General features: G+C 38.8%; 1 protein-coding gene across 4 annotated transcripts in view; it reads right to left on the minus strand.

The window, feature by feature from the left end:
- The window catches only part of Pcsk1 (proprotein convertase subtilisin/kexin type 1), a 39,384-nt gene that overhangs the window by 7,731 nt on the left and 6,123 nt on the right, over positions 1-25,530 (minus strand). For all 4 annotated transcript variants that reach the window (XM_075976445.1, XM_075976443.1, XM_075976444.1 and 1 more), the window contains 9 exons: positions 24,595-24,705; positions 21,211-21,357; positions 19,929-20,005; positions 15,207-15,295; positions 11,649-11,821; positions 10,173-10,385; positions 7,588-7,688; positions 1,357-1,590; positions 169-326 (listed from right to left, as the gene is read on the minus strand). In XM_075976445.1, the coding sequence (XP_075832560.1) occupies positions 169-326; positions 1,357-1,590; positions 7,588-7,688; positions 10,173-10,385; positions 11,649-11,821; positions 15,207-15,295; positions 19,929-20,005; positions 21,211-21,357; positions 24,595-24,705 (1,303 nt within the window). The remainder of the gene's footprint in view (positions 1-168; positions 327-1,356; positions 1,591-7,587; positions 7,689-10,172; positions 10,386-11,648; positions 11,822-15,206; positions 15,296-19,928; positions 20,006-21,210; positions 21,358-24,594; positions 24,706-25,530) is intronic.

Consider the following 25,530-nt stretch of genomic DNA (forward strand, 5'->3'; position numbering starts at 1 on the left):
AGCTTATGAATTAGCATACTGGAGCAGGTCAAACCCTTTACCTAGTGTCTAGTGATAGTGAGTAGGAAGAAAGAATCTACCACCAACAGAAAGAGGATGTTTTAAAGAATAGTATATGGATACAATGAGACTTGGTTCTACAGTCATTGATTGGTTGTTGAAGCTTACCCGCAGCAGAAGTGAGTGTAACATGAAGGTCTCCTCTACGAGAATATTCGATTGTTGCTTCAAACTGTACATGTTCCAGGGACTTGATAACATTTTCTTGTCCTTCACAAGCTCTTGTTGGGATTTCAACAATCACTTCTCCATTAGCTTTCAGGGCTCTACATACATTAGAGAAGCAACATTAAAGAAAGGGGAACTTTCCTGCCATCCTTTTGCTTCTTTGAAACAGGTGCACAGGTGCATGCATGTCTTGACCAGAGAGTCAGCAAGGCTTAATTATTATATAATTATCTGAGTGAGAGGTCAGTTCAGAATTATCTTATAATTATTGTATAATTATCTGAATGAGAGCTCAATTCAGAATTATCTGTAGGAGAATTTAATGCATGAGAAATGGTAAGGAATGCAAATATATAAAGATGAGGCTATTGCTGTACAATCAAGTTCAGTTTTGTCTTCAGTCCAACAAAAGTGGTCCATAACAATGATAGCAATCAGATCCTCATAAAAATTAGATTCATGTATAAGGCCTTCCTAAGGCATGTTTCTATGCTTTTCAAGCTTGGGGAATTTGTGTGATTGGATTTTTATTAGCATTATGGTCACCTTGATGAAAACATAATGACAATTATAGCAGATTCTGTTTCCATAACCACACACAATGAGCCAGGATAATCCATAAAGAAATGCAGTAGGAAGTAGGACTTCTGAAATAAGCTTTAGGTAACACTAGTTGGCAAGTACTGGATTCCATCAATGCTAAATTGCATTTTCAAAACAAACAATATTTTTATTTGAGAAAGAATATTTTTTCATATTTCTTATTTAAAAAATTTACTTTTCATTTTATATACTAACCCCAGAGAAAGAATCTTAAAACTAATTGTTGATTGGTATTGGTTTGAGGATGTTTTGTCTTACTGTTATACAAAACAAAGATGCCTCTAAGGCTTAGCTTTACATTGCAGGTAGCCTGCAAGAAGAAAATGGAAAGACGTTAGCATGACTAGCAGATCTTTGGTTTCTCCATGGTTCCCCAGAGGGACACAGACAAAGTGAACACTGTTCTGTGAACTCCATCCTCAGCTATTTCATATGACCAAGTGTATGAGAAAAACTGCAGTGACAACACCTTACCCAAACCGTGCTGGGGGCATGACATTGTTTAAAATTCCTGCAGATCCTTACCTAGGCTCAAAGGCATCGTCTTTTACAACACATTCTTTCTTCTCAGGCACACTTCTCCAGGTCCTAGGATCAGCCAGATCCACCAAAGCTTTGGCATTTAGCAAACCAAATCCAAACCGACTGTTCACCATCAAGCCTGCACCATTCTTTTTCCAACCTGGGTTATTGGCCAATGGGTCATACTCAGAGGTCCAGACAACCAAATGCTGCATGTCTCTCCAGGTGAGATTTGGGCTAGAGAGAAAGTGACCCAAAGTATCTTTTAGGGATAAAATAAAGTATTATTATAAACTCAAGTGCTTATTTTAATCCTCAAGGGATTATTAAATACCTTTTGTAAATATATATTCTGTTGTTTAATGCTACGTTCTTTTATTTAGAACTCAATATAATACTAAAAATTCTTACCTAGAGTATTCAAGTTAAACTCTTACTGTCAGTAAAATTCAACCTCAAGCACTGTTGACATGAGAAATTTTGTTCTGGACTCTAGTTATTTGTATTTATCTAAAGCAATTTCTTTTGTTTTTTATTTAATTTTTGTTGATTCTTTGGTAATTTCACATCGTGTATCCTAATTCTGCTCATTTCCCAGTCCCTGCATCTCTCTCTCTCACTGCTGTAACATCCTCTCAAAAGAAAATTTAAAAACATATTAATTTAAAATGGACCAAAGTAAACAAACAAACAAGAAACCCACATCTCTCATCCGTCTTTCCCACCTCTCCAACACCTCTTCATTTAAGTGTCATTGAGAGCTATAATGTGCCATGCAGTATCTTGCCTTCTTTTTTTTTTTAAATGTAGTCAGAGCTCTATATTCCTGGGTTCCACATACTTATGATTCAACCAAACACAGATAAAAATATTTCAAAAGAAAAAATTTTCATTTGTACTGCTGTGTATATACTTTTCCTTGTTACCATTCTTTAAACAGTGCCACGCAACATAGGCTTTACATTGTATTACGTATTGAAAGTAATTTGAAAATTACTTAAAATATATGAGGTGTGCATACATTGTTTACAGTTACTATATCATTTCATATAAGAGACTTGAGCCTTGTAGAACATGATCCTAAATCTGATCCTTGGCAGATAATGAGGGATGAAAATAAAAGAAGGTTATCAAGAAACTTTTGGCTTCGTGAGATTAGTCTTGAAAGGTACTATGCTAAATATTATTAGAATATTCAAGGAGGTGGTTCTGGTTCTTCAAAAATGTGCACTGCAGTTAAAAAGCCTTTTATGTAACTTTCTATGCTGAATGCTGCATTTATAACTTAATGTACTATGAAAGCCTGGAGAACATCTTTTCTGGGAAGATGTATGTGAGGTGAACTTTGAAGGGTTAGTAGAGCTTCTGAAAGGGAGTCCATGGCAACAGGAGCAGAAGTAGCATGATGTGGGAGAACAGCTGGGGCCAGATTACAGTCTGTATGCTACAGCAGAGAAGAGACAATGAGGTGAGCTGAGTCAGAAGCCTGAAGATGCTGAATGCCATAGAGTCAGCTTCAATTTTATCATTTAGACAGTGGGAATTATTCTGGACTTTTGATTAAGAAAATGGTGACATTTGATGTTTTAGTAAAATTACTTTGTCAACAATATGTTAACGTTGGAGACTCAAAGTTTTACAATAGGTTGAGACCTTCCTTGACTACTCTGATGAGATGTCCAGCTCTTCACAACATGCTCCTGGAGGTCATACCATGCTCTGATGTTTCTCTTTTCTCCATATTACTACATACTGGTCCACTCATCTGTTTCGTGTCTTATTTTCAGTTGCTTTAGCTAGGATTTAGCCACAAGGACTGAAAACTTATTACCTCGTTCCATGATGTTCAGAAAACACACAGAAGAATGCCAGGCACAAGAGTATATGGGATTGGCAAACAAGTAGAGGCACCTCACATCAAGCCTGTTGATCTGACTGCTACCCCCAACAGCTGCTTGGTGGAAGGAGAGAGAACTGACTCTTGCAAGGTATCCTCTGACCTCTACATGTGTGTCCTCTGTAGCACATACATGTGCACATACATCTACCAGGAAAATATAACAAAATATCTAAGCTGCACACAAAAGTCTCACCACCAAGTCTACCCAAACATGAACTGAACAAAGACAACAATAACAGACATGTTAAAGTGGACCAAAGAAAGTCTATGAGGCCTCAATCCTACATAAAGAACTACAGGTACCTAATGAATACTAAGAGTGGGAAAAATTGTCTTCCAAGAAAGAGCACATTGCTTACCTTGAAAACATGCACACAAGTTACATTAAACAGACTGAACAGGTTCTATATAGGAACACATACGTATATACATATGTGACAAGAATTAATAAAATAAGAGGTCATGAATTTAAAGAGTAATGAGGTTATATAGAAGAGTTTGGGAGGAGAAAAGGAAAGGATAAAATCATATAATTATAATCAAAAAATAATAAAAAAGAGTATATGTAAGCAATGTTGATGAATAAGAAGTAAGCTATGTTTAATATTGATTTAATTTAGAAGCTTATTGCTGTTAGTCATTGGACTATTTCAAGACTTTAAGCTTTTCATTGCTTTTATAAACTTCATTGGTTCCCTCTTGTGAAGTAAAGCATTATTTAATAAATAATGCATATTTCTCAATGGTTCTATCTTACCATGAGGCTGCAGAATCATGGAAATATGACTCAATTTGCTATCATTTCCCCCAAAGCCAATAATGTATCAGTTAACCAATGCCCTATCTGAATTAAAATACTGAAGAGTTTCTAACTTGGACTTTCAAAGAGAATTCCATAAATGTTCTGGGGGTTTGTTCCCTGAAGGCTTTAAGCAATATTGATGGTTTATTTCTGTTTCTCTCAACTTTAATAAAGTCAGAGGTTCATCTTTTTATTGACTATCTGCAAAGGTGTGGTAGGATCCAATGATTCTCTTGAGAATTTTTCTTTCCTATTAAAAGTGTTCTGATTTGCCTTTGAAGACTAAGAAGATTATCTATCTGCAAGCTTTCTTAGATATGCTTAATACATACTAATCATGGTACCACAAATATTTATGCAGAGAATTTATTTCTCCTGAATTTGCTTATTTGGTACCCTACTGGACAACCCCATAATCACAGCTGGATGAAGTTGTAGAATACAATTCTTAAGAGTAGAGTATTTATTCCCAGAGCTAGATTAAAGTACCCCAAAATGCCTTGGATGAACACAGAGCTTCTAGAATGTACTCTTTAGAATCTGGGTCCTTAGCAATTGGGAAAGAGCATGGAAATAACTTGCCCTGAGGGATTCTGTACTCAAGGGTTACTGCCTAGGGAAGGAAAGTCTTGCTTTATAGATTATTTCAGCCTGAAATGATTCTTTCTCCTTCCCTTTCTTCTCCAGTCTCCTAGCTCTTCCTCATAAGTACAGTAAGGTGTCTGAGACTGCAGCCTTTTATGGAAACAACATGTTCTTCACATCAGCCTCCTTTGTTTGGTGAGATGATTGGATTCCATTCAACACTCTTCTCCCTGTCAGAGCTGTCAGGAACAGCATAGGGTAGTACCATTTCAGGGCAGACAGGCCAGAGTTTACATCTTTTTGTGAGATATTAATCACATATTTCAACCCCTCTAAGTATCAATTTCTTCATTTATAAAATGTGACTGCTAGTTTCTATATTATAAACATAAGGATTAGAAATAACATTGTATGTAAAAGTTTAGCACATTGTCTGGCCCACAATAAGAACATAATAAGCACTGAATGCCATTCTTGATAAGTTTAATCAAAAGTCATTCATTCTCTCTGGCTGTTTCTTAGGTGGTGATGAGTGTTTGAATGATTCAGTCTAGAGTGACTATATGGACATAGCTTAGGCTTCTATGTAGAAATTCTAGTATTCAGATTTTTCTGATATATATATATATATATATATATATATATATATATATATATATATATATATAGTCCTGAATAGGTCATTGAATAGGGCTCATGCAATTGAGAACAGACATCTCAACAATTGTTATATACTTTAGCAGGATAGATACAAGTGCTTAGACAGATATGTCCGTTGTACCAATAACTAGAATCAAACTTAGGGAAAGTAACATTGTATGTTCTGCCCCTGGATGATCACAAACTACTAATGTTTTAATCATGAAAATGATGTTGATCTTCCAGAACCCACAAGCCAGTGCCCATAAAATTCTCTATATATCTTCTCAAATAATTTTGCATTAGGGAGCAAAAAAATTGGCAGACTACTTAGTAACTAGGCATGGATTTCACGGCAATGATGCCCCTCCTTTAGGCAAAGCTCACTAGTGGTAGATAAGATTATTAGGCTAGATAATTTTTAGACAGTTTCCCTCCCATGTAGGTATGAAGGTTCAGAAATTTTAAAATCTCAGTTCTGGGGCTGGAGAGATGTCTCCATGGGTTTTGAGCATTTGCTGTTCTTGCAGAGGATCTGAGTTGATTCCCAGTACAGAACAGGTTATAGGCAACTCCAATTACCTGTAACTCCAGTTCCAGGGGATATGATGCTCTCTTCTAAGATGCAGAGGCATTGCAGGCATGTAGTGCGCACACATGCATTCATATAAATAAAAAGTAAACTTCTAGTTCTTACATAAAAATTAACACTGTAAGGTTTTTATGTTATAAAAATACTTTAAACCAAAATGGGCTTGGACTGGTGTACTGTATTTGTATGCATCTGATAGACAGTGTAGAGAAGGGAAAAACCCCAATTTAAACATCTTTCCAGTTCTTCCCAGTAGACACTAGATAGGAGCCTGGACAGGGGTCATGCCCGATCTCATTGCTGATACCCAGAAATTCCACCTTCATCTCTTCAGGGAGCCCCAGGGGAACCAGAGCTTCACCAGACTCCTTTGAACAAAGACTCAGCTGCTCAGAACTCCTCCGGGTGCTTTGGAAGGCAGCATGTCTGTTCCTGTGAGTCTAGTCTGCAAATATGTGGGAGGCGGTTACACCTCTTCCAGCTTGGTTAACCTCTTGTCACCAAGCATCAGAAGGCAGGAACAAGGAGAAAAACGCTGTGGAAGCATGTATGGGGTAAATATGCTCTGCATTTCCCCTTCTGGTTTAAGTGTCAGAATGTTGAACAGCTCTTACTAAGCAAAGATGTTGCTAAATTCATTTTTTTAACATCACATACTAAAATAAAGACCTGAGGGACTTAGAAGTTAGGCGCAGTAAAGGAGATATAATAAACACAAATAATTTGATTCTAATTTTGGTTTATGAGATGTTTTAAAGAAAGAAACTCTAGAGAAATAGACCAGCACACATAGATGATTACTTATTAGCTTCATTACACTACATTACCTATGAGTAAACAGAAGGTAAATTCCAAATTGATAAAATAGTAATGGACCTTTGGAGCCCAGGTCATAAAACAAAGCCAGGCCCATAAAGAGGCAGTAACACAGGGCAACTGGTCAAATTTCTGAACTTCATCAATAATGACTCAAGTATTAAACAGGACACCATTTCCTCTACACAGCAAGCACTTTAAAGGTGAACACTGGTAGTATTTTAGAAATTGGCAGTTTCAAATATCTACTCCTGGTGAGACAATAGCATGATATGGTCTTTCAAGGCAAGAACTTGTCAATATGATTCAAAATCATTGAAGCACACCTTTTCTTTGGCTCAGAATTCCCAGTTCGTGTGCTCGCCTTAAGGACCATATCAGAAATGACAGTATTTATAGAAACATGATTGGATGGTTTTACCAAAATTTGTATTTATAGTCTGTAGTAGTATGAAAAGGTAAAGTCCTGTTGTTAATTACCATGTATTATCTAGTTACATGAGCTCCAGCATGAAGGCTTAATAATCTGAAGAAAGCATTCTTGATCTCAGCATCACTCCTAGGAAATGATTTAAACAGAATTCTGCCTGATAAGACAGGCTTGTTGTCCAAGAGGAGGACTAGGAGAAAACATAAATTTAGAAAGCCAAGGAACACTGACTTAAATGTGGGTCAATATCTCTAATATATTATAGATTTTTAAATATTAGAAAATAATTTAAAATAAGAAATATATATATTTAAATCTATACTGAGATGTCAAAAATGAAAATTTCAAAGTGGCACGATTTATCTGGATTTTGTTGTTGTTGTTGTTGTTCCTGTTTTTGCAGTTGTCCAAAATTTCTCCTATAACCATATATTCAGAAAGCAAAAGCTGACCAGAATTGGGAGCCTTACTTTGCTTCCAAGGCCAGCGCGAAGATGCCAGCAGCCAGAGGTGCAGAGGCTGAGGTGCCTGTGTGGGTCTCTGTGCACTCATCATGCAGGTCTGCACTTGTCTGAAAGAAGAAAGGCAGAGACATGAGGAGCACAGGAGGAGCGACAGTACCAGAGTCTGCGTCTGCTGTGACCCAGAAGCCCAAGATTCCATTCTCCACTTCCTCCTCTCAAGCACCAGCAACCGGATGTTTGCCATCTGCTGATATTTTAGTTCACTCGCCTCTATATGCAACTTGTCTGTAATTCTGGCAGTGAGCTGCCTTTTCTGAGAATGAAGTACTCCCACTATGAATATTTTCTCTTCTGAGATTCCTAAACGAAATGTGTCTATAAAAAAGGAAATGTTTCTAAGTCACTATGAATCATCCCAGCCCATTAATCATCAGGTCCATTGTGCACGGTCTGACATATTTAGAAATTATAACTCAAACAATATTCCCTCTGGCCTTCAGATTGACATCTATCTGCCTCTGTCACACAAGAATAGAAAGACATCTTGATCAAAGCTCTTTCAACAAAACTTACTTAGAATAAATTTCGCATTAACTTTAAATTTGATTGGAAAGCTATGAGTTCATGTCTTCTGACTTTAGATGGTCAGATTTAAAAATTAATCCACATGTGGTTCAGATTATAAAACACTGTGTATTAGATGTGACCCATGGTCACATGATATGGTCTTCTCATTAGCAGAAGGGATTCATATTTCCAGATTCAGTCTGGTTTGTGAAAGTATTTGAAAACAGTATTATTGTACGTAAGGAACTGTGCAGGCTAACTTTAGGATAATAAAGAATTTACTGAGATAAATCAGAAATACCAAAAACCTTCCAGTCAGTCTCCTGGCTGAACAAGCAGTGGGACCAAGGGATTACTAAGCAGACACCCACCCAGGCTTCAGTGTCTTTGTGTTAGCTAGAGATCTCAGTGTGTGGGAGGGAGGTGTAAAAAAATAATTTGTTCTATTAGCACCTCCTTCGGATTTCTACTTAACATCCTTGAATTTATCACGTTATGGTGGCTCTGCTTCTCAGAGAGCTGCGGAAGTCAAGATGCCCTTTATACCTGTTGACGCAAATAAGCCCCCAGAGATGACTATGTGGAGGAAAAGGGTTACGTAAGAAACAGCATTATTGCCACTGTCTCAAATAGAACTCACCATCTGTCTCTGCCAGAACTCGTTTACCTAAAAACAAATCTTCACCACGGTGGAAATCTCTTCCCTGCTTCAGTGCACTGGGTTTTGGGTGAGGGGAAGTCTATACAGTAGCAATTCTAAAATGCTTAACAGGCGATTTTAACATTTCAACTAAACAAGCCAACTCTGGATGCTGCAGAAATAGCAACAGCTAGGGGCTCTGACACCCATGGACAGATGTCTGATATGTTCCTTTGTAAAGCTATAAAGTCTGCCTACCATAAAGAACCTTTGAGTAGAATGTCACAGTCTATTATTCAAGTAACTGAACATATGGCATGAGAGGGAGGCCAACACCTTTTAGTGGAGACTAAACAGCTCTGTTGCCTAAAGTAGGTACAGAAAAGGAGAAATAAAACACTCATCAATCGTGTGCAAACCAGACATTAGTGCTGGTGATCTTTTCAGGGCTGTTAGTGGGAATTGTACATATATTCCAGGACCCTCATTCCCAGAAGAGTAGACAAAGACAAAGCCCTTACTTTGTTTCCCCCAAAAGACAGAATGTATAATACTATCTATCATAATCTATTGGGGTTACTGGCAACCAGTCCCCAGACCTGGTCATTATTAACTAGGTCACAGCCTGCTAATTTATTGAGGTTAGGATCTACATGTTTTATTGAGTGGATTCTATATCCAGAGTTAAATTTGAGGCTTTAAAAGTTTAAATTTAAAGTGCCCATCTCTGTTCTCAACACCACCAAACAGTTCTTCATCATTATGCCCTTGAAGGGAAATCCAATAATTGTTCATGACTCATGGAAGTGAAGGCACAGGCTTGCGTGGGCTGGAGGAGATTGAAGCCTATAACTCCCTGTGCTGTTCCCTGAAGGCTGAGGAGTTCACCGCAGGCAAAATTGAGACTGTTATTTTTCATGTAGGTCATCTTTTCTTAAGCGATATCACCAGTGTACAGTCTATACTTTTATCATTTGCTAACAGTCAAGTCAGACTATATCCCTGTTATTAAAGGATCACAAAGCACAGAATGATGAAGCCCTATGACCCTGAAATCTCCTTCTACGCTGTTTCCAGAGATGCATCAGACAAGCGGAAAAGGCCTTTGGAGTGTCTGCTGTATGTAATGACAGGTTTTGCGGCTTCTCTGAGCTGAGTTTTAAAAAAAAAATGACAGGGAAGATCATCTTGGAAGAAGTGCTGTTATCCCTGGAGTGAAACTTCTCAATGTATGTCAATCTTTCAAGTGAGTAAGCTCGAGTCTCCCCAACAGAGACATCAAGCTGAAGCAAATCAATTTCACCAAAGGTCAGGGAAGAGGATTGTTCTGAAAGCCTGCCTTGATCTGGAAGAGATATAGAAACAAAAGCAATCTGAAACATACTATTCGCTGGTCTGTGTAATCACCGCTGCTGTAGGAGGTGGCCAGTGTGGAGGAGCATTTCTCTGCATACCAGGGTGACAGGCCTTGTTGGGAGGCGCTGCTGATAGAGATGGTGTAAATGCTGTCTGTGTAGCCGTCACAGTCACAATTATCTCCCTGACGACCCCCATTCCCAGAGGCCCAAACAAAGATGGAGCCCTTCCCTTGTCTCCCCTAAAAGAAAGACAAAATATAAATCAAACGATCATCATCTATTGTGGTTACTGACAAGACCACAAAACCACCAGAAAATACATGTAGAATGTTCTCAGAGACAATTCTTTGGAATCTGTCTTGAATTTCAGGGTCTCAAGGGTCAACGTCAGGCTGCATATTAGAGAACAGAACCAGAGTGTCCTGGCCAGTCTCTAGTTTTTACGGTCCTCTCTGCAGTGGGGTCCAGCAAGGCTTTTTCTTTCTTCTTTATTTATCTGGCCTTTAGCACAAGAACTATAATTCTCCTCACCCTTTTCTTGGCTATGTCACTCTCCTTGAATCTTTGAACTTCCTCTATTTCTACTTGAATCGTCTGACTGATAGAATGACAAAATCAGGCATTATTCAGATCTGCCTTGCAGCTGCATTAAAAAAAAACTCTGGATTGAATGAAACTCGTCAAGGCCACTTTTCTGTGATTTTTCAATTGGTGCTCTCCAAACCATCTCCTTTTGTCTCATCCTGCTTGGTTCAAGGTCTTAGAATCTGTCCAATAATGCAGTAAACTCAAGCGAAAGAGCAGCCTCAGACGGGTGAGAAGAGTCCAGGTGCTAGTGCAATGTAGACAACAGCTGTTGCTGCATTCAAGCATGCGTTCTCACAGCACCTGGAAGAAGTCTGGGTTAGAGATGACTCAGCACGTATGCATGTGTATGGGGTCATGTATGTATGTGTTCAGATACCTGTGTGTGTAGCTGTACATGCACGTCCGTGGAGGCCAGACGTCAGCCTTGATTGTCATTCTTGAGATATTATCTACCTATTTTTTTTTAAATAATCCATCTTGTTTGTTTAAGGCAAGGTCTCTCATCAAAGTTTGGCCAGACGGTGAACTTCAGGGATCGTTGCCTCTTTCTGCTGCCTCAGCACTGGGAGAGCAAATGTGCACTGTCCTTTGTGACTTATAACCCAGACGCTGGGGCTCCAAATCAACCACTACTTTTTTACATGCTTTACAACCACTACTTTTTCATCTGAGCCATCTACCTCACCCCCAAAATATTTCAAATGTAAATATTCTAAACATTATGAATCTCTGTGCCATGTAGTACCCAAATATGGCTCTTAATCTTGAACACCCATTTCCTGAAGAGTAATTTGGTTATTTAAGTGCAATTATACTTGTGAAGGTGTTTTCCACAAAGCTCACTGTATTTTCTGTCTAACCTAAATGTTCTCCTCTCCTAATAGTCCCCTGCGAGTCCGAATCAAGCATCTCACCTGTTTGACGCCGTACTCAAATGCCTTCTGAGCTAGTCTCCCAGGCCCCTCCACAGTTTTCCCATCATCATTAGGGCCCCAGCTTGCACTGTAAATATCCACATGGCCAGGGTTGAATCCAATTGAACTGGCCTCAATTGCATCAGTTACAATGCCATCCAGCATTCTTATGCCTGAGCAAAACAAAGAAGCAACACAATGAGAATGTAACAGGAATGCCAATGTGTCCAAGCAGAAAAATAAAACACCAATAATTATATTCTTAAATGATTTTCTGAAGCAAACTAAAACAAACACAAATAAGACAATAACAACAAAAAGCAAGGCTGTCCCTGGATGTTTGCCACAGCTGTGAGGCAGTTCCTAATAGCACCAAAGACACAGCCCATGCCTCTGTGAGAGGACTTTAGAGTCCATAGTAAGTACTATAAAGTAGCTGCATTTTGTTGCTATTGTTGACGATTCAAATTATCACCCCTAATACTGAGATTAAAAGGAGTGGCATCCTTGCACAAGAGGAAATGCCATCGCTACTAGTCATTAAAAGTGTCTCCTCTTTCTCTAACATAGGAACAAAGTGACAGATGACAGAGAGCTCTCAGAAGGAAAAAGAAACCAAACATCTCTCCCTCAACATACCTGCTCCTGACTGCCGTGTGACTATGGCCCAAACTTTCATACAAAGACCCTCATTGGAAACACCAGACACAGAGGATCCATTTACAATAAGAAACTAACACTGGGAAGAACTGTTGTTTCTAAGCACAGATTATAAGCAACCCAGAGGTCATTCTTCTATATGCTTGTTGAGAAATATTCTTTAAAGAACATGTTGTCTTTTCTTCTAAAAAGTCTCAAGGATGAAGTCATTGCCACAGATTTTACTCCTAAAGGAGATTGTTTTTCATCAGGAGAGAGCTCTCTGTGCATTCCAACACTCTGTCACCCATTAGACTCATGAATCTAAGAGACAGAAAGGAAAAAGGATAGCTACCTGGTTTTTCCTGGCTTTGGCTTAATAATTCAGTGCACTATTATTTACTATGGATCAGAGGGGGAATAATACATAATTCCCATGATCAGTGAATGTCCTGCAGTTTTTAGAGAATTGCTTTTCTAAGCATGGTAGCATTTGCAATTCCCAGCAGTTGGATGGTAGAGGCAGAAGGATCCATAAAACAAGATCATCCTTGGCTGCACAGTGAGTTCAAGACCAGCCTAGGCTACAGACCCTGTCTGAAAACAGCAACAAGATGCTTTAAATGTGTTTGAAAAAAATATTTTTGCTCTAATTCTTCAAAGCTGTATGGATACCGAGGAAGCTATTCCACCTCTCTATGTTCACTTTCATCAACTCTAAAATACAGGTGATGATAACAGAACACTCGAGTTATACGCAATCATTATTCCACACACATTACATACAGAAACTCATCTCTTTACCACTGCCATTTCAGATGGCTGCTGTAGTTCTTGTATTTTATAGGTGGGCAGACTGAAGCCTGAGAGACATAGTGGATTCTTTAAGACCACACAGCTCGAAAGCAGTAAGCCTAAATCCAAATTCCAAAAACATGGCACCAATATCTACATTGCCTTCTACAGGGAACATATTCTATAACGTATGATATTTGACAGATATACAGTAGATGCCTAGTACAGTAAATTGTTGTTCAGATTGGGACTCAACCATCAAAGGCAGAAGTGAAGAAAAAGCACAGTAGATTTAAGATCAGAAATTTTACGTTTTGGCTCAATGCTGCCACTGATACAATTCTTCTCCAAAACATGAAGTATCACATAATTTCTTAATAAACTATGACTGTTTGGTTTACAGATACTTAAAACTGAATTCTTTTTTTCAGTTGGTCACATGATCTGTGCCTGCCTTCATTTTCTTTACATTAGAACAGCCTGGAGAGCTACCTGCTGTTGGAAATTGTCTATGCCCTTTGTTCTATAATCTACTTTCCTTAAAGCCTGGTCTCACATCTGTAACCATGCTTGTATGAAAAATTTCCCCACTTTATGGTTTTGCCTTATATAAGGGGCTTAAGAAATTGACTTTGGGGCTGGTATCATGAATTCCACCTTAGAGAGAAACAGCTGCTGATTTTGCTCTGATGTGTGTCTGAATAAACCTTGGTTTAATTTGGCCATTAAAAAAAAAAGAACAGCATTTTGAAGATGGTACTATTGAAAGAATCAGGAGTGATGCATGTGTGTTCTACATTGGTGAGAGATGCAGCCATATCCATGTTACAATGTATATTAATTTGGTTTCTAAATAGAACTCTATAACCAAATTCAAAGTATAACCATGTAGATCCTAATGTAACTTTATTATAATGACATACTCTACAAATGATCACTTTGTGGTTATGTCTTGAAAATAAAATTAAGTTCAAAATTTACTAAATAACTGTGAAAGCCCAAGATAGGAAGTAAAGGAGACAGTTTTTATTTCCCCCTTTATCATGACAGATCTGTTCTCCACTTATCATGACAGATCTGTTCTCCACTGTTCCCCATTGGAACATGGATTCTACCAGTGGGCTCTCTTACCTCCGAGTAGCTTTGTCAAATGCAGTCACCCATAGGAGGGTGCCCACGGGAGGTGAGTAAAGTCTTTTGTTCATCTGTAACCTGCCTGCTTGGCAGTGGCTTCTTTTACACATGCGAAGCCAGAGCTCCTGCCCAAGAGTTCTCTATGGCTATGCTTTTCTCTCTCTGCTTTTCTCTGTCTTCCCTTTTCCGTTACTATTTTGAGACCAGAGGTGGCAACCTCTGCTTATTATAATTAGCCCCTTGCTTGTTACTTCTAATTTATATGAATGGCCTCAGTTACCTCAACTGTCCTCACCTGCTCTACACTGAATAAGTCAAGTAGTGAATTGTCTTTGCTTGGCATCAAAACGTAGCACTGGCTACTGCATATAACAAAAACATATTTTGAAAAACTCATTGAAAAGCTAGTCTTTGAGCCTGGCATTGAGGCACATGTCTTTAATCCCAGCACTGGGGAGTTATAGGAAGGCAGATTTCTGTGAGTTCAAGGCCAGCTTGGTTTACAGAGTGAGTTCCAACACAGTTAGGAATATTATACAGAGAAACCCTGTCTTGAAAAAAAGTTTTTAAAAAATAACCAAAAGCACATGACCTTTACTAATTGGCAAAGAATTGAGAATCAGGGAAAATCTGCCTAAATTTATCTATTACTTCTGCTTTCTTAGCAAGAATTCAATAGCTATCTATCCTCCTAAAACAGAATATAGAGATTAGATTTCACTTGAGAGCCATTCAACATGCCCATTATTTTTCCTGCATATATACATATATACACATACACATATACATACACATACATATACACATACATATACATATCCTAGGAATTCAGAGCCACTATCTTCTTGCAAGTCACCCTCTAGTCCTGCAATAATGTTTGTTAAGAATTCATTTTGCCCTTGGGTTGGAGAAAGTCCTCTCCCCCTCATTTTATAGCAGGGAAGACAAGCCCCGAATTAGTTACAAACTACAGGAAAAGGGCAATCTTACCTCCAACTTTGGAATTGTATGCAACTCCAACACCACACTTGTGATTGTTTGCTTGCATGGCAATTTCTCCTGCACATCTAGTTCCATGTCTGAAGATTAAAGGAGTAAAACTTACAAAACAGTAATAAAGATAACAATTGGGTTTTTCACATGACTTCATGGTATTTAGATGTACTAATTTTTTATCAGTGTTCTTCCTTGTGTTCTTTCTACAGAAGTTATTACATAAAGTTTGTCAAGACAAAGGACATAGGCAGCGGGGACAAAACATGTGAGCTCAGAGTCTGGCTTCTGTCCCTAACCAATGGAGTAGTCTTGGCTTAGTAACTTATACTCAAACATCTGCCATGAAGATTGCATGAGCTGTGTGCAGAGCGTTGAGAACCTATGTTAAGAACCTGGTCAGTGTCGCTTCTGACACTGTTGTGAGTAAGCCAACACCCAGGGACAGTGCCACCAGCACATCTTCTGCTCCTTACATCCGGCCGGGAAATGGTTCCTCACTTTCTATCCTAGGAACGGTCTTTACTGACTAGTATCCATGGTGTTGATAGGCATTCTGCATACTACTGGATGAGAAAAGCTCATCACTAAAAACACTGTGACCTACAACAGCAATCTGCCTACTAGTATATATTTATACTAGTGCAATATTAGCACCCATTCACTGCAAGACGAAGGTTCTTGATGAGAGTTGAGTAATGTACTAATTAGGGGCATAGTAATATGTCATTAGGAGTCCTTCTATTGTCATGCTGATTTAGTATTGGGCTTTCTCCTAGGCCCATAACCTATCTTGTCTTAGACTCCCAATAGCAAAGTCAGTTATATGTTCCATTTTATAGAATAGGCCTTAAATCTAAATAAAATGTGGTTGATTATCCAAAACAAACAATCAATTTCTACTAACTTAAAACAGTGGCAGTAACTGGCATTTTAAAAACTGACTAAAATTTTTCAAAAAGTAATGACTATTACTTTGCTTATAACATCCTTTTGACATTTAACAGGAAACATATTTGATAATTGGTGTTGAAGTACTGAATACAGGTTCATGCCAGCTTAACAGTAAGAGTTACCTAAAATTTTATGATTTATTGTTTGCTGATTCCCCTTCTGATTGGCAAAGGGCATTCATATGTGGCTGTATGTGGCTCTTGTGTAGTAGTTATGAAGAGCAGTGAGAGGGATGGATTAAAGAGTACTCATGGATTTGAAACCCACTGTTGTGCAGGACCACTTATTCCTAAGGAATGTTATGTCTGACAATGTGTGAGAAGTAACTACTTTTGGATTATAACTTTTGAAAAGTGATAGGAATACTATCATTCTGGGTGATAGTCAAGAGTGCTCTGAGAAATATTGCTATCTTATTTTCAAATACAGATTGTGAATTGGCTGAAATAACCTAAAATATGTTTCTCCTTCTGCTCACATCAAATGATGTTATTCTTGCTATGCTGATCTTTAATGAAATGCAGTCCATGTCACTCTCTAAGTGAGAATCCACCATCACTGTCAATGCCCGTTCTATAAATATGCACATAAATATATACATATCTGCATAGTCTCCATAATAAAACAGTAATTCAAAACACTCATTTTCAAAAGATGCTGAAATTAAACATAAAATCACCTCACTTTGTTGAGTCAACTAGAAGTAGAAGAGCTGAGACTAATTGTTGTACAGATGGCATGTTAACTTTACACTATGTGGAAGGCCCATGGTGGGCAACGTTCTGGAAACACAGGGTTTTCAGGATAGGCATAAACAACACTATATGGGACTTTGGAACTCACTATGATGAGGGTAACAAGAAAGAAAGAAGGTTGGCTACATTTTTATATGGAATGTTTCTCAAATGCCCATGCGCCAAGGGCCTAGTCTCTATCTTAGCCCTATTGGAAGGTACTGGAGCAAATAATAGATAAAATTTATATAGTCAGGGACATATCCTAAAAAGTTGATTGTGAGGTGCTGGACTCTTCCTCTCTGGTTGTTTCCTGTTGCTGTGAGGTCAGCAGCTTATTCCACCACAGTGACATACTATCTCACCGCAAGTCCAAAGAGCAGCTGAGACAACAGAATATGGACTGAACACTCTAAAACTGTAAGCCAACAAAAACCTTCCCTTTTCAAGTTGATTTAACTTTATTTGTTACAGTAATGCATATAATGACTCATAAAAGGTCTAGGTCTTTCTCATGATAAGAGAAATGGCAGAGTACCACTACACAAGTTATCATCCATATTGCACCATATAGCCAGACCCAAAACTCTACACAGGATAGAGGTACACTGCCTGCTCTCTCACTAAGTCTCCAGACTCATCATTTGGCCACAGGCAGATTGTTCTTAGTCTTAACTAGGGGTGCAATTAAAGCTATTTTTATACAATTCAAATAAGGTCATGCCTATTCTCAAGTATTTACTACTCATTTGAGAAATGAGTTATTTCCCCATGAGTTACTCCAACTCTATGCTAGTAATTGGCAAAGCTAAAACTCCCAGCTGGGCAAATACCACATGGCATTAGCCTAGTGTTCTAAAAAGAACTTGTATTCCTGTTGTTTCTGACTGTCCCAACTGAGAAGTGTTTCTAAAAACTTGTTCATGAACTCATTTGTCATTCTCACTCAAGATGTTCCCACTTTCCTCCAAGGAGACTCCACTAGTTTTCCCCTGTATTGTTATTGGGATGTTCTGAATTTGTGGTTAGCTCCTTTACTCAAACCCTTTCCCCTTTTTTCAAGGAAAAAACAAGCAGTAGAATTTGAGCTATATGTTCAGTCTTTTTTTTTTGATGTATACTATTCTTCTGGAGGTGGGCTTGCAGGGGCAGTCCTGGCTCAGTAGCCTAGGGAAAAAAATTATAAAATTTTCAATCAATCTTTAGGGATCTGGAGGAGATTCTCAGGACTTTGTCTCAGATAGTAGGTGCTGATAGAGTTGGCAATGCACGTCTGGGATCTCTACCTGAAGAGGAGGTAAAAGGCAGGTGTAAGACATGTGGAAGGTGCTTAGCTCAGGGGTGAGTAGAGTTGCTAGTGTGTGTTAAGCACCCCTTCTTGGAGAGGGGTGGTAATGTGGAAAGTTCTTCTTTATGTGTATTGCTTTTATTGGTTAATGAATAAAGAAGCTGTTTTGGCCTGTGATAGGGTAGAATAGACTAGGCGGAGAAGACTGAACTAAATGCTGGGAGGAAGAAGGTGGAGTCAGGGGGATGACATGTAGCCACCAGAGAGGGAAGATGAGAGCTGCCAGTTGAAACCTTGCCAGTAAATCAGAGCCATGTGGTGATACACAGATTAATAGCAATGGGTTAAATTAAGAAGTAAAAATTAGCCAATAATAACCCGGAGCTAATAGGCCAAGTGATTTAATAAATATGTCTGAGTGATTATCTCATACTCTGGGCAGCCAGGAACAAACAAGCAGCCTCCCCCAACAGGGTGCTCCTTAGGAAGTGGGGATGGATGTGGTTTACTGCTCGAATTTGATGTCTGCCTAAAGAAGGAATTAGGTATCCAAGTACAAATAATGAGGATGCACAGAGTTGGTTGGAATGAGTGGAGTGGAGGTGGAAGAGAGTCTAGGTTTCCTAGATAATGATAAAGCAAGAATGAGTTGTGGTGTAAAGGGATACAATGTGAGTTGGGGCTCCTTACATGAAGGAAGTGTACCAGAAGGGTCTCAGGAAGGCAGACAGGATGTGTGTTCCTTAGGGAAGTCAAAGAAAAAATAATTTTAAGTTAAAATTACTACCCAAGGCTTTCAGGCCCCAGAGGAGAGAGAACCGCTTCATGTTGCATGTAGAATGCTTCACCTACCAACAGCTGTCAATATGGTTTCTAGCCTCTCAGTAACAAGCCTCAATTTCACCCCAATTTCAAACTGGTGAAAGTCTCTTCTATGTGGAAAGAATATAAAGTTTGAATGTCTCCTTGAAGCCTGTAAGGAATATCAATATGATAAAAGGCAAGTGCTCACATGGGTATAGATACTTTGAGACTCTAGGTCTCTAGGGTAAAGTTCCTCTAGAGTTAGGAGAGAGGACTAAAGTCTTTGGCTGCTGAATCATTCTGTGGCATCTAGCTTTGGAAGGACTCACTTGTTCTTGGTTTCCCTTAGGAAAACTGTTAGTCTAAGAGACAGAGACTCTCCCCTTTCTCTTCCTTGGAAGGCGCCCAGCTGCTTCAACATCTTAGAGACTGAGCCAGATGTAAGAAGCAGACCTCACCTGAGTTCCTTTGTTTGCTGCCTTACTATGGCTTTCTGGAGGAACTAGATTAGGAAGCATGATTGTTAATAGCATGGAAAGTTGTTCGGTGTTGTTATTCATGTACGTATATTTCTTTATGTTTCTTTTTCATAATTAATATCAAGCATGAAGAGAGAAGGGAGGCACACAGCTTATATCCATAACATTCCTAAGATTCTTTGTAAATTTACAAATATTTACTTGCACCTGAGGGGCAATTTCATGATATAAAAATGACAGTTTTATAAAATAAAAAATTTAACTAAATATGCTTCTATAAACTAAGAGGAATATGAAAACAGGTTTTTGTTTCTGCTTTAAAAGCAATGAAATATGATACAGAGAGTATGTAGCAGCATTTACTAAGATTTGAAATAGGTCTACATTTATAGCATAAATATCCCAAACAAGACAAAAGCAGTGTATATACTTTATTCCTCCAAAATGCACATTTACTCACTTGTTTTCATTTGTGAGATCGTATCGGGGAAATGGATCATGATCATTATCATTAAAATCATAACTAGCCTCTGGATCCTAAAGAGACAATGAAAATAACAACATAGTGTCATAAAAAGCAGCATTTCTTGAGCTTTTTCTATCCTGGCAGATAGCTCCAAAGGGTGGATCTTAGAGCTTCTAGCCTGACTTAGCATGTATTATCCCCACAAACCAGCAGCAGTGATGAGCAAGGCCACCCAACGTTCAGTGAATGTCCCAAACTTATATTCCACAGATGCTCAGAAAGCTGTACAAACCAGCAAGCCATGGGTTCTTCTCTCTCGTTTTTCAGAAACAGTGAGGCCCAGAAAGCTGGGTGACTTATTAAGGCCACAGAGCTAATTATTGATGCGGCAACTTGCATCCCTTCATAAGCAAAGCACAAAGAGATGGCTGTGGGGTAGGTTGACTTCTATAATGCTTTCTCTCAGCCTTCTTACACATAGTAAGAAATCATGAAATTTAATTACTGAAAATTTACTTGAAACTCAAACAAGTTTAACTTGTGTGTTTTCTTTTCCAATCTTACTGTGTTTTTACGCATGCATCTGACTTAGATCCATTACCACTATTACTATTGCTCTGTCTTTTAAAATTTCATAATTTCTACTCTGGTCTATTTTTTAGGTCTCTTCTCTACAGTCCTTTTCCTTTGCTGTTTAGTTTTGAATTATGGCTGGGGAGTTTTGGATGGGTGAAAACGACAAGCGAATAATAGAGGATAATTTGATAGGTGAGATATTCACCATCCTGTTCTAAAGGAAATAGGTCAATAATTGGAGTTCATGTTTTATTAGAAACATCATTAACTTCCCACTTGTAGTAAACTCTTCCCTTCTTGGCTTCATATTTTTATTGTGGCACACATTTTGCTTTTGCATAGTAGGAATTATATTCGTGTAAAAAGGGATACTAACCCATAAGGCATTTGAGAAAATGACCAATAAAATGATATCAGGCATTAAGCTTGGTCTGATAGCTTTACTGCCTTAAATGGCGAATGATCTGAAGGCTTTTAACAGCTCCATTGATGTGAGCACCCCTCATCTCTCTTCCTAACACAGGTTTTTAGGACTTGTTTTTCACTTCACTGGACTCTTCTTATGCCTCCTGGTACAGGCAGAGAGCAGAGCCCAGAGGCTGACACCCAGGCAACCCACCTCTCTCCAAGGGAAGAAAAGCCCTTCATGGCTGCACAGATGACCCCCTAAGTGATAAACTTTAGGACAGCTCAGACTCACATAATTGGCATATATGTCTGTGTGATTCCACTCCAAGCCATCATCCAGTACAGTAATAACAACTCCTTTGCCTGTAATGCCCTTTTGCCAAACGGGTATCACGTGGAGATCCAGTTTGGGCAGAACTGCAGTCATTCTGGTGTCTTGCTAGTGAAGAAAAACAAAGAAACATTGGTAAAATTATGAGTTTTCTCACTTAATCAGGAACTTAAGGCCATTTTCTCTTTATCTTTGGGTAGCAAAGAGAAAGCAGTCGGGTAAGATGAAAACACGAAGCTGAGAGTACAGGCCAAACAACCCGTACGCTGCTCTTCTAATTGTCCTGATTTAAAAAACGTAAGAGATGAATTATCTTTGACCTCTTAGCTACACATATTCTGCTTTTTTCCCCAGTTACATTAACAAGGTCAAGCTTTCCTCATGCTGAAGTTTTATTTTATGATATATGTTTTCATCTCCCCAAAGTCCTGAGCCTTCCTTGCCACATAGTGTATGGTTGTGGTCAAAATATTCTCCCAAGAGGAAATTAAGCATCTGGAGTGCCTACGACACAGTAGTCTCACTTGAAATCACTATCTAGTAGCCTTTTCCTTTGTATATGTAATTTAGGGACTACTTTCTTTTCTTTTCAGGTAATTTCCCTGATATTTACAGAGTATATGACTGTATAGAAGAGCTAGAAAACAAGGCAGCACCGATATAATCACGTTTCTAAGCATGTGCAACTTCAGTAAGTGAGTGCCAGGTACTTCGTGATAGAGTCAGCAAGCAATGTGTAAGTAAACACAACAAAAGCCCATGGATGGGCTGTCCCCTTGTCAATGCTACCCTGGATGCTCCCTACAAATATGTAGTAGTGAGGAAGGGTCACTAGGTGATTCTGAGGTTGAATCACAAGAGTTAGAAATATCTAACCTTTTGATTAGCCAGTGGTAGAGAAGAAGGTCCCATGTGAGTTGCAAGAGTAATTATAGTATATAGTTGCTAAGAATATAGCCTCTCAAGACTTCCAGTGGAGGGAATGGAACACCAACTAGGCCATGTAACCTTTGACTTACAATTTGTCCTGCTTACAAGATGTGCTAGGGTAAAGGGGGTCCAGAAATTGTGCGAGTGGCAAACCAATGACTGGTCCAATCTGAGACCCCTGTTATGAGAGTGAGCCCCCCTCACACTGCCTGGAGCACCAGGATCTAGATACTGAGTGGCCTAGAGACCTAGGATAAAATCAAACATGGTATAAATAAATAAATACATGAGCCAATATAATGATACTTTATGATATTCTGCATTGATACTCAATGATATTCATGCATTGGTGCCTAGCTCAGTTGTCATAAGAGAGGCTTCATCCAGCAACTGGTGGAAAGAGATACAGAGACCCACAGCTAAACATTAGGCTGAGCTCAGGGAATCCTGCAGGGGGTGGGTTAAAAAGGATTGTAGGAGCCAGAGGGGTCAAGGATATCACAAGAAAACCCACAGCATCAACTAACCTGGGCTGATAGTAACTCACAGAGACTGAATCCACAACCAGGGAGCCTGCCTGGGACTGACCTAGGCCCTCTGCATATAAGTTACAGTTGTATGGCTTGGTCTTCTTGTGGAAAGACCCTCGTAACAATGTGGGCAGAGGCTCTCTGGGACTCATCTGCTGGCTTTAGGGAACCTATTCCTCATCCTGGGTTGCCTTGTCTAGCCTTAATATGAGAAGATGTGCTTATTCTTGCTGCAGCGGAAGGGACTGGGAGGAGAGGAGGAAGGGGGAACTATGGTCTTGATATAAATATTAAATAATTAGTTAGTTAATTAATTTTAAAAATAATATAGCTTCTGACCTGTTCTTTTCTGAAGGGAAACAGAGGAATAGATCTGGAGAAGAGGGCAAGCGGCAGGGAAGGGCTGGGAAGAGAGGAGGGAGTGGAAACTGTGGTAAGGATGTAATATATGAGAAAAGGATTTTTTAAAAAAAGAAGGACTATGTCCTCTGGGACCATGAATTATGACCTAGCTACCAGTGGCCACACAATTTAAATAAATTATTCAACTTAGCAATGTCTGTTTCTTCATCAGTTAAAATGGTTGTAATTAGTAATTCCATCTTTACAACATAAGGTAGTTGTGAGAGAAATGAGTTAGTGATATCAAACACTTAGAATAGAACTTGGATTTCTTTAAAATAGTCAATATACACTAAGTGTTAGTGGACAAGTATCTTCTGCTGGAATCAGTAAGTGTTGCTTAATTTAAAAGAATCACATGAGGAACTAATAGTCTTCCCTATCTAATATATGAACAAAAACTTCAGTCTATGGTTGTGAAAATTATCTTTATTCTATTTCCAGCAACAAATTTCTTCTGTTAGCAGCCTACTATAGAACATACTGTAGCAGCCTACTATAGAGGCTTGACACCTCAAAAAACAGAACACCTTGAATTCATGTCCACATATCAAGGCTTGGTAAACATCTTAAAGGAACAATGATTTGTAAGGCTAGGTATTTGTAAAATTTTGCCTCATTCAGAAATTCTTGTCTGAGGTGTGTCTAAGAACTGTCCATTTGGACTGCATACTGTGTTGACTAAGAGCATTCTTGAGAGTAAATTCTACCACAACGATCTTATCATGCCAAGTAGTTCTGGAAATTCTTTCCTGCAAGGACCTGATTTTTCTGCATTTGTACCAGTTACACTTAAGAAGATACAAAGCCAAGAAGCACTAACAGATAGATTGGTTTTAGATACCCATTCAGCAAAACAAAAGGTCCATGTCATGAAGTTTTATCAGCTCTGCTTTTTAGAGGCATAACCTTCTCCCAAATTCTGTATTGAATACTGGGATGGCTATTCTTAGCTGTCAATTGACTACATTTGAAATTAATCAAAACCCAAATGGCTGGGCACACTTGTGACTGACTGTTGCTTAATTAAGTCATTTAAAGTGGAAAGACCCACTTTTAATCCAGATCTTTTGGGGTGGGAAGATCCACCTTTAATCTGATCACATCTTCTGCTGTCCCCCTATATAAAGACATGGAAGAATGAAAGAAGGAAGCTCTTACTAGCAAGCCTATTCCTTCCCTGGCACATTCAGTCCAACCTCATGGACTGAACAACTACTGAATCCCTGGACCTTCTGTTGCTAGGCAGCCATTTTCGAACTATCTGGACCATGGCTCATAAGCCATTCCAATAAATCCCGTTCTATAAGTCTATATATAGACATATAGATAGGTGGTAGATAGATATAGATATAAATTTATTCTGTAGGTTCTCTTCCTTTAGAAATCCTGAGTAGTACAGTAAAAAACACAGACAGATCCACCATGTAGATGATGTAGAAGTATAAGAACCTAGATCCTAGACAGTTCTGACAGTACTTACCAGGTACCATTGCTGATTCCACATTGGATCATTGAAGAGATTCAATGCTGAGTCTTTTTTAACTGAACGCTTGCTTCTCTCTTTTTGATACTGTTGTTCAGCCCAAATCACCTACAAATACATTTACGGTAAGAAATCGAAATCAACCTTGCTCCTTGGTTGTGCAAATCATCTTCTCTCTACCTGCAAGACCCTTCCACAAAAACTTAAAAAGTTCAGTGATATTTTTGCCTGACCACAACTCAAACTCCCAGCCCAGGGAGAAGAAGGAAAGATTGCCCACTGAGGAGACAAGGGTTCCTTCCATTACAATGAGGAGTCCTCTCCAGGGGTAGGAGAAGCAGTAAAAAAGGAGTGAGGCCCTCAGATAATTTACAATGTGTTGACACTGGGAACAGAAGCACAGGCTGCTGTCATCAGAAACCAGGCCACAAGATACATTTGCACACCTAGGTTCCAGGGCTCTGAGGCTGAAAATTTGCTCATTTTCAGAGAACGAGTGAATAAGCCAAGGGTCCTCTGGGACTATTGCTGGAACACTCTTGCTGCCTCATTTCTCTCTTCATATCCAAAGGTAAAAATTACAGTGTTACATAAGAATGGAGCTGTGTGTAAATCTGAAACGTTGTCTCTGCTATATTTTTACCTCCTACCTAGGAGTATTTAATATGAGAAACAGATTCAAGAGCTGAGGTGATCAATGAGCATCACTGACCAGACACACCTGTCATTAATTTAGCCTCATGCACTATGCAAACTGATCTGACATTATAAAAATTACCTGGCCTACATCTCTGGCCTAATCGTATTATGCTTGAGCGAATGCAGGGCTGTCTTGTAGTTATTATCATTATGAGTAAGTTGAGAAATATGACTATTTCTGACTCTAAGCACAATTTTTCTATTGTGTTTGTAATGACAATACACTGTCAGGTG

This window comes from Microtus pennsylvanicus, chromosome 6 (genome assembly GCF_037038515.1).
Source record: "Microtus pennsylvanicus isolate mMicPen1 chromosome 6, mMicPen1.hap1, whole genome shotgun sequence".
NCBI lineage: Eukaryota > Metazoa > Chordata > Mammalia > Rodentia > Cricetidae > Microtus > Microtus pennsylvanicus.